At 50.1% G+C, this 9,898-nt stretch overlaps 1 protein-coding gene across 1 annotated transcript; it reads right to left on the bottom strand.

The window, feature by feature from the left end:
* Positions 1–2,922: 2,922 nt before the first annotated feature.
* FITM2 (fat storage inducing transmembrane protein 2) lies at positions 2,923–8,941 on the bottom strand. Its single transcript, XM_008515719.2, has 2 exons — positions 8,252–8,941; positions 2,923–6,251 (listed from the first exon to the last, which is right to left on the bottom strand). The coding sequence occupies exons 1-2, from the start codon at positions 8,422–8,424 to the stop codon at positions 5,636–5,638; spliced, it is 789 nt and encodes a 262-aa protein (XP_008513941.1). The 5' UTR covers positions 8,425–8,941; the 3' UTR covers positions 2,923–5,635.
* Positions 8,942–9,898: the final 957 nt, after the last annotated feature.

The raw sequence follows: 9,898 nt of genomic DNA on the forward strand, positions 1-9,898 counted from the left end.
GAGGAAGATAGGCGTGGATGTTAGCTCAGAGCCAGTCTTCCTCAGCAAAAAGAGGAGGATTGGTAGCAGATGTTAGCTCAGGGCTAATCTTCCTCAAAAAAAATAAATAAAAAATAAAATAAGTTATGGTAAAGATGGCACGTTAGGGACTTACTGTGTACTTGAAAGACATTTATATAGCACCTCACATATCCGAGGTCCTGTTCCAAGCACTTCACAAGGATCAATTCATTTAATCCTCACAACAAGTCTAGGAGGTATTTATATTATCCCCATTTTACCGATGAGGAAACTGAGCCGAGAGGCTATGGAACTTGTTCAAGGTCACACACCAGCGAGTACAGCAGAGCCAGAACTAGAAGCAGGCCGTCTGACTGAGCCCATGTTAACCTCCCCACTTTGCTTTTCTAAGTGCTTTCTGTCACTCATCTCTGCCCGAGCTGTGACAGTGGCAGGCTAGGCTGGGGGACACTCTGCTCTTGCCGCCCAGCGCAGTGTGGGGTTGCTCATTTCATTGTCTGTGCCCAGCTAGACTGTAAACGGCTGAGAGCAGGACCGTGTCTCTCCAAATTAACACTGCCCTGCACTGTGCCTGGTCGCCGGTGCCCTCAACCACCGGGGCAGCAAACACTGAAGCAGGTGAGCCCCATCGTCGCCATCTCACGCCAGAAGCAGAGACTCAGGGAGACCGACCGGATCGAGGGCACACCGTCAGTCACAGCACAAACCCACGTCTTTCTGTCTCCAGATTGCTGCTAAACAGAACATCATTTATTCTTTGTAGCGACTGCATTTTATTCCTAATATAGAGTTACCATAATCTATCTGACTGGCATTTGAGTTCTTGGCAATTTTTCACTACTGCAGAGAGCTGCAATGACATCTTCGTACACTCTGCCCACTTCTACAAGCATTTCCATAACCCAGGTCCCCAGACTGAGACTGTGGGGTCCACACAGTTTAAGTTTGGCTACTACCACATTACCATCTAAACAGGGAGCACCAATTTACTGGCCCCCTCCTCCCAAGGTACGAGAGGACCCGTTTTCTGCACTGTGTTCAACTTTAAAACTCGCCAGAGACTGTGTTAGGGGTTTCTGGAACAATATCTGAAGGTTTCTTGTAACCGCACAGGGTTTCTTGTGACAGAACCTACCTTCTCCTCAATGGCTACCGAAAACGTTTTGAGAGCCAGCCCTGATGGCCTAGTGGTTATAGTTCAGGGCTTACCACTTCAGCAGCCCAGGTTCACTTCCCAGTCGTGGAGCCACACCACCCGTCTGTCAGTAGCCATGCTGTGGCTGCAGCTCACACAGAAGCAGAAGGACCTACATCTAGGATATACAGCCGTATACTGGGGCTTTAGGGAGGAAAAGAAGTTTTGATTTTGGAGACTTTTTAAAGGCTTCTGCAGTCCATCCCTCTGGGAACAAGGTTCTGCTCCCCATGTCCAGCGAGTCCACAGGAACCCAGGCAGTCAGGTCTGAACTACACCGGGCTGTCAATGCAGAGAAAAGGGGGAGGGGTGGTAAAGTGCACCCCCAGGTCAGTTTCTCCATCACTCACTGGGAAACCAGCTGCCACCTCAGCTCCAAGTATGAGTTTCTTTCCAGGTTGTTTCCTAAAATAAAAATGACAACCAGCTTGGGAGGAACTTTTCATCAAGCAGAACAGAGAAACAGAATAGGCTAGACGATTTGGTAAAATTATCCAGTCCACTCCCACCATTTATCAGATAAGGAAATGGAGACCCAGAGATGTTGAGTGACTAATTCAAGGTCACACAGAAAAGCAGGAAAAGCAGTGGCAGAACGGTATGCCAACCTCTAGCTGAGTGCTCTTTATATTACAGCAGGGTGAGCCCATGATCTCCATCGACAGTCCCTCTTTAAGTCTGCCTTTCTTCAATCTCCGTTGCTCTTGAAAACGATGCGAAAGTTAGGTTTCTTAAGAAGGGATATATGAACAAAAATCATGGGAACATATCTATGTGCCTTTGCGCATGCTGTTCTCGCTTCCTTGGATTCCCTTCTCTGCCTACCTGTTTGAACTCCTTCTCATCCTTCAAAACCCAAAAGAATTGCTTTGTTCAGTAAAAACACTCCCCAAGACCCCAGGGCAGCTGGTGCTTGCCTCCTCCCTGTTCTCAGGCCCTCATCTTGCCCTGGGTGCTCAGAACACTTTACAGTGACACTGGTCCTATGGGTCTTCTCCACAAGACTGAAAATTCCTTGAACACATAGATGCATCAAATTCACCTCTGCAACCCCAGCACACACCTTAAACCCTGAAGGGATGGACTCTGGACCATAAACTCCACAAGGGAGGGAGTTTACCAGCCTAGCCCGGCTGCTGGCTCACAGCATGAACTCCAGAAGGGCTTGTTGCTGCTGGAGGAATCTGTACAGGGAAGCCTTGCAGAATGAGGAGATCCTAATCCTGGGCCACGGAGCTTTCGACACACACTCCCTGGAGGTGCCAAGCAGGTCAGGCTGACAAATGAGTGGGCATTAACAGCACAAAAGAGCCTCATGTGTGTACAGGCCTCCGGGGCTACATGGCACTTTCAAAGACGACCTTGCCGGAGTGAACTCTGTAAGTGCTCTTCAGCGTTATTTCCGTGGGCTTACCCCTTCTCCTTCTGCCAAGAAAACTGCTCCCGAATCTGGCTGATCCAGACCTCAGGACTCTAAGACGTGGGTATGGAGGGAAGAGTAAAGCAAGCTAAGAAATGTATGACTGAACACATGTTTAGTTTACAGGATTTAGGAGAAAAAATCAGAGTAACTACAGCTATGAAACAGCCTCTATATAACGAGTAGCTCAAGACAGAATTACCCTACTTTCATAAACTGGGCTGAGCTTTACTGGTTCCGGACTTTCTTAAGGGTTTTAGAAAGGAACACACGAAATGCCGGAATGTGGGATTTCATTATCTCCAGTTTACTTAATTTGCTTGTTTACATACGATCTGTGTGCACATAACAGTGGCAAGAGCCATTCTCTAAACACAATCTGGTACTCAGACGATGACAGATGCACGTGGAAAACGAGGCGTCAGTGAATGAACCTCTCAACGTGGAGAGGGAAACAAGCACAGCAGTATTCTGTGGTCACGGAAGCCCTCAAAAGCCTCTTGTTCAGCACCTGGGACAACAGACACTCTTCAAAACACAAAACAAGCCTATTTCACAGGGAGACCCAGACCCCAAACGGCACTCAAAAGAAGGTGTTAGTTTCCCTGCCTTCTCCAGAGGAGTCAAAAATTTCTAAAGGCTTAGTTGAGAAAAATGGGCGGGGGATTATGGCCTGCTAAGCACATGTGCTGGGCACTTCACATGCATAGTTTCCCTCAATCCTAACAGGATCACCTCCGTTTTACAGAGGGGGAAAATGAAGCTTGCCCAGGGTCAGACAGCTCTCAGTCGTGAGGCCATGACTTGAGCCCACATCTCACGGGAGCCTAAGCCCAAACTCTTTGAGCTGCGCCATGCTGTCCCAAGCAGGGAGAGAGTGCACGCTCCCAAGAAAGAGGCAAGGGGGCCAGGACGGAACCGGCAATGGTGGAAGACAGTCAACACGCAAGGCTCGCTACCCGACACTCCACAGAGTTCCTTCACCGCTGAGCCTGACTCAGACCTGCAGGAGAGAGACGTCTGGAGACTTAAGTGTGACGAATGAACTTCTGAAGCCACCCTGTGCCTGTTGCCTTTTGGTGCTGAACCTGAAGCTTAGGAGAGATGTCAATCCCTTCAACAAGCCCCACCACCTACCCCAGCCCCACTGCCACCCCCAGTTTAGGGATGTAAACTCCAGAGGGGACAAAAGTCCCCATGGGGCCTGTCCCATCTTGCCAGTGCTCCCAAAGCACCATGGCGACACCTCTGCACTCTCACCGCAGGTGTTTCTGCACTTTGGGTACCACATATCACATCTCACGTTTTGATCAATACAAGTCAACCCACAGCCTGACAGGATACGAACTACATATTTTAAATACATCTTTACATGAAATACAATTTACCCTGAAGATTTTCCGACCCCAAGCTCCTAACAGCCTAAGCTTGAGTTAAGCCAGTCAAGTGTAGTGCTTATCAGCTAATGCTATTATCAGGCTTGACTGGGGGGAGGGACATCAAAGAAGTTTCCAGGATGATTATCCAAAATGCAAGGGGCTTGGTTTGAAAGGCTTACTGAGACAGCTGGGAGAGGGGAGGGGTATCTTAACAGGGAGCATGTAACCACGCCTTTGTGGTGGGAGGTGACAGGATTTCTAACCCTTCCCAGCACACTCACAGTGAAGGCCACAGAAGGACAAGGATGGAAACTGAGAAGAGCTGCAAGAGAAACAAAAGGTCGATTTCAAGGTCAGTTGAAGAGGCCCAGGTCTGGTTTGGTTTTCTTGGTGGTAGAGAGTGAAGCCAAAGTCATGCCACCATTTAATAAGGACATTTTTGCAAACAGCTTGGCTTCTTGCCATCAGAGGCAATGGAAGATATTTTCCTTCACTTCTGACTTAACCACAATCTTGTGCAAAAGGTAAAAATGCCTTGGGCCACGGCAGACTGATCAGTGTCCTTGTCGTATGACTCTGAGGCACTGTTGAGTCTATGCCACCAATGTGTGGTGAGGAAAGTTTCAGTGCAAATAGACATTTTGCAAAATTACTCTCACTCAGCTTAAGATTCATCAAGTTATTATTAAAATGTCCGCTTTCCAGCTTTACTCTTAACAGAGAAAACAGCCCCATGAGGTGGAATTGAATACTATAAGCCAAGACATTGGTTTATAAAAAGTAAATTAGTGTTCTAAAAAAAACTCAAAGCACTCTATACACGTACCAAAGTGCAGCCCTGAAGTTGGGAGTTATTTTCAGTTTTGTTGACAAAGAACAAATGCCATAGTTGTTATTAAAAACCATAAAGCATTCACTAAGAAAAAAGGTAACCTTATTGCTCCAAAAATCAACACAGAATAGACAACACGGATAGAAAATTATCAATGTTCCTTAGATAAAAATCATCCAGTACTGAGAGGCAGAGACACTCCAGGTTAACAGTTTTGGGAGCTAATCACGAGCCAGCTGGAATATTTAACATTCCACGGATGAAACAAACACTACAACCAGAGAGTGTCTTTCAGGTGGCTGGCTGTTTTATAGAGAACCCTGCTGGAAATAAATGCTTATGAAAAATTGACCAGAGAGAAATACTGGTAAATAACAGCATAAACAGCCGTTAAACAGAAGACATCTAGGAGTCAGGGAGAATGATGGCAGCAGAGGAGTCCTGAGGCCCTGGCCTCCCCTCCGGCCACACAACAGAGGCCTTCCTGACTCTGTCCTCTCGCTGAGCTTCAGCTCTGCGCTCCAGGGACAAAAGGGACGGTCTAGATTAAGGTCAAGTCTTGCCAGGGATGCAAAGTGCCTGCTTGGAAATGGTGGTGCTTGTGACACAGGGTCACGTCGCCAAGAAGTCTGGAGACTGAACTCCCTCCTCGGACTCCACCGTCACCCCCTAAAACTGCCTGACGAGCTTCCTCTCTGAAGTAGGACCAATAATTTAGTCAAATAACTAAGAAAAATAAATGAGAATAGATTAGTCACTGACCTGCTATCACCCCTTTTGTTTCTCTTTTATTCCTTGTAACTGTCTCGCTTCAAATTCAAACTACAGCTCTGGGGAGGAAGTCCTGGGGAAAAGGATTTCAGATACCAAAACCCGTATGTCCCGTACCAGCCCAGCAAACCAAACAGGGTGCCAAACACTTTCTGGGACAAGTTGTGGAAATAAACGGCCGTGCACAGAAACATCCACACCCAAATGAGAGTCAGGAAGCCCAGGGCGACCACCAGGGCGGTGATGGCGGCGTGGAGGCAGTGGCTTCGGTCCGTCTTCACTTCGTGCAGCACCGCCATCTCCTCCACAATCATGAGGGCACAGAAGGTCAGCAGGAAGGAGTGGCCTGAGATGTCGAAGCCATCCCAAAAGCCCCCCTCGCCGTGGCACTGCTGCTTACTCTGGTGCTCGTTTCTGACGCCCTCCAGGGCCGGCGACTGGAAGCAGCTGCCCGTGTAGTGTTCAATGTTGGAGAAGAGGGTTGTGCACACATACCAGATGGCCGTGCCCACCAGCAGGGTGCTCAGCCGCCGCAGCACCAGGCCAGCCTTGCCCGTCAGGTGGTAGTTGGTGAGGGCAATGAAAGGCAGGAGGAGGCAGAAGGTCCAGGCCCAGGCCACTTTGACAAAATACCTGGCAGAGGAGGAAAGCGGAAGTGAAGACAGGAGACATGGCGGATAGGAAACAATGTCACGGCTCAGGTCTAGACTAGCAAGGGAGGGAAAATGAGAAAAGCGGATAAAAGCTCCAGATAGCAACTTCACTTACTAAGTACTTTAAACGTATCAGCTATTTAATCCTTAAACAACTCTATGAGGTAGGTACTGTTATTATCCCCATTTTACAGAGAAGAAAACTGAGGCACAGAGAAGTATCGTGCCCAAAGTGGAGGACGTAAATGGCGGCGCTGGGATTCAAATCCAGGGTCTGTGATCTTAAGCACTATGCTATCTGCTCAGGAAAGTAATGATACCCGAGCATCTACCAAATGCCAGGAGCCTTCACTCACCTTCACCTTCCTATAGGACACTCACAGCTACCCTGGGAGGAAGGTCTCATTTGCCCCATTTAATGGATAAAGAAGCTGAGGCTCAGAACAGTTCAATAACTTGCCCAGCGTCACACTTACACAACCACAAGCACAGATGAAACCAGGGCTTGGCCAGCCCCAAAGCCCACGCTTTTCCTACACCACGGCTCTTTCCTCCACGGCAGAAATGATCTTGGAACGGAGCCTGACTTCAAGCTCAGAGACCCAGGTTCAAATCCTCACTCTGACGTGCTACCACCCTTCTCTAGGCCTCAGTTCCCTCAGCTGTTACACAGAGCTGAGGGGACCAAATGACTTTTAAAATCCCTTCCAGAGCCAGCGATTCACTAGTTCCCTTCCAATAATTACCACAGAGGCTTGGAACAAAACGCCAGAATCCACGGCTACCCACAAACAGCAGGGACTTGTCTGCCAGGCTGCCTGGCTCTCACTCACCCAGGCCAGATAAAGCAGCAGCTGCCTTGTCTGCCTCCCTGTGCTCACCAAAGGTGGCTGAGCCGGGGACCTGCCGTGAACACACATGCAACAGACTCGGGGCTACTACCACTCTCATAATCTATTCTTAGCGCAGGCTAAGAAACGAAGGTGGGCCAAGGACAGAGGGATTCTTTCCTGGGTTCCAAAGCATTCCCAGACCCCACTCAAGGGCCTGTCACTGATATCTTCCCTGGGACCACTTATGCAAAGGACTGGCCAGAGCCAGGACCTGTCAGGCATCTGGCGAAGCTGCCTAGGAGAGAAGCCATGGTTTTAAGAAGATAACCAAAGTTGGGCTGACTTTGGGGAGACACCGCTGACACCATAATTTGGCAGAAGAATCTAGGCTCACACCAAGGCAGAAGTTTTATCTTTCAGAGCTTCCCTTTACTATTGCAACAGTGTTTTTATGCAATAAACTTAAAAATTCAGGAGTTAAAAAAAAAAAAAGGAGTGGGTGGGCGGAGTTAAGGAGATGTCTCAAAGAACCCAGCTGGCATTGCTTTCCTGGGCCACTGCCATGCCTCTGAGGGACTGCGAAGGTCCACGGAGATGCAGGGGAAAGGTCACGGACTGGAGGGTTCCACTCCTCCGGGACTATCTTGCAGCGGGGGTGATATCACAGGTCGGGACAGGGCTCTCAAGGGAGGTGGGGGTCAGAAGGCAGGTCTTTCACAGGTGGAGATGGGATTCTGTCACAAGCTGGGGGGATCGGGCTTAGGGTGGAGGCGCGGGGTATGACACAGGCAGGCAGGAGGGAGGTGGCATCTCCCTCGGGGCAGGGGCCAACTCCTAACTCCAAGGGGAGGTGGGGAGCAGCGACACAGGCTGGGTCATTCCCCCTTCCCACTCACACCCCCCCCACACGCATACACAACCCTGCTCCTCACCCCCTGCCCAGGCGAGCTCAGGCTGTCTGGTTTGGGTGTGCAAACACGAACTGCGAACGACACCAACCATCCCGGGGTCCCTGAGTCGCGACACTCGTGCAGATGCTGATGTCACGACTGGGAGGACCTCCCCTTCCAACCACTCGTCCCTCGGGGCAGCCAGGCGACAGCGGGCCGGCCGCGGCGGGGACGGGAGAGGAGCGGGGCGCACTCACACGTTGAGGACGTTGCGCTTGTTGCTGAGGTAGCTCTCGGGCAGCGGGGACAACTCCTTGAGGACGGAGCCCGCCAGCATGGAGGCCGCCAGCGCCCAGGGCAGGTAGCGCCGCACGGCCGCCCGCACCAGCGCCCCCCGGAGCAACCACGCGCAGCGCTCCAGATGCTCCATGCCGTCCTCGCGGACCTCGTCGGCCACCGTCCGCCTTCCCGGGCCCTCTCGGACACCGTCTGGCCCTTCGCCAGGCCGGCGCCGGCACCTCCTCTCGGGCGCATGCGCGCCGCCCGCGGGCCCCACCCCTGAAGAGCGCGCGCGCACGCCCCGGAGCCCGCGTGCTCCCCCTCCTGGCCGCTCGCGGCCTCTGCAGCGCCCCTGTCTCTCAACTCTCGCCTCCGGCCGCTGGGCGACGCAGCAGCTTCGTGTCTCAGCCACTGTGTCTTCCTCTGATCCAGGGAAAAAGCGCCTGCGGGAGTGTGTGCTTGAGATGGGGAAGAATAAATGTCACACCGTAGGAACAGGAGCCGTGGTACAGCATCTTTTAGTCTCTCCTGGAGACACCTCCTCCAGCTGAGCCTTAGTTTCTCATCTGTAAAATGGGGAGACAAGAGGAGATCAGCCTCCCCCAAGAATTAGTTTAGGAACTCGAGGTTCATTACGGTGGTCCAGGTATAGGGACATGAGAAAATAAATGCATAAAATAATTATTGTAAAATTATTAGATTTATTTTTACTTTAAAAACAACTGTATTGAGTGAAAATGCTGGACGCTGGGGGTTAATGAGATCAGATGAGGGTGTTGAGTCACTCAGTTCATCACAGAGTCAAGCGCTCTCATCCCCTGTCAGGGCTGAGTGTCTAATTCAGTGTTTCCCGGCCTTGAGTCATTTTTTCACCACTGTGTTCCTTTCCTCGGGCTGCCATATCAAATGACCATAAACTCGGTGGCTTAACAGAACTTTATTCTCTGACAGCTCTGGAGGCCAGAAGTCTGAAATTAAGCTGGCAATAGGATTGGTTCCTTCTGGAGGCTCTGAGGGAGAAGCCCAGCCGTGGGTCTCTCCTGGCGTCTGGTGACTGACGGCCATCCTGGCATTCCTTGGCTTGTGGCTGCATCACTCCGGTCTCTCTCTGTTTTCATGTGGCTTCTCCCCTCTGTATCTCTGCGTGTCTTCTCTCCTTCTGTCTCTTACAAGACAGTAGTCATTGGATTTAGGGTCCACTCTAAATCCAGAATAATCTCATCTTGACACCCTTTATTATATCTACAAAGACCCTATTTTCAAATAGTGTCACATTCCCAGGTACCAAAGGTTAAGACTTTGATGTGTCTTTTTGGGGGATGCCATTCAACCCATTACAACCACCTTAACTGCTTTTGCTATGTCCATATACCACCAGCACTATTATTTACTTAACATTTTTCTTTAAACGATACACGTTTAGAACTTAGACACCTACTGAATAGCCTGGCAAGCAAAAACATCCATGGAATCATGGATTCTGCATGCCGGTTATGTTTCTTCTGTTACAAATAAAACGTGTCTATTGAAATATTCATCATCTCCAGCTTCCTGAAATAATCTCACATCCCTAAACCAAGGGTAGCTAACACACTTTGGGAACCACTGGCCTGATTTATGCCTGT

The sequence above is a fragment of the Equus przewalskii genome, chromosome 21, assembly GCF_037783145.1.
Source record: "Equus przewalskii isolate Varuska chromosome 21, EquPr2, whole genome shotgun sequence".
Lineage (NCBI taxonomy): Eukaryota > Metazoa > Chordata > Mammalia > Perissodactyla > Equidae > Equus > Equus przewalskii.

Bases quoted from the DNA above. Each gene is read 5' to 3' on its own strand.
- FITM2 (XM_008515719.2), bottom strand. From the start codon at position 8,424: ATGGAGCATCTGGAGCGCTGCGCGTGGTTGCTCCGGGGGGCGCTGGTG. The intron at 6,252-8,251 runs GTGAGTGCGCCC...CTCCTCTGCCAG, and splicing joins AAGCGCAACGTCCTCAACGT to GTATTTTGTCAAAGTGGCCT.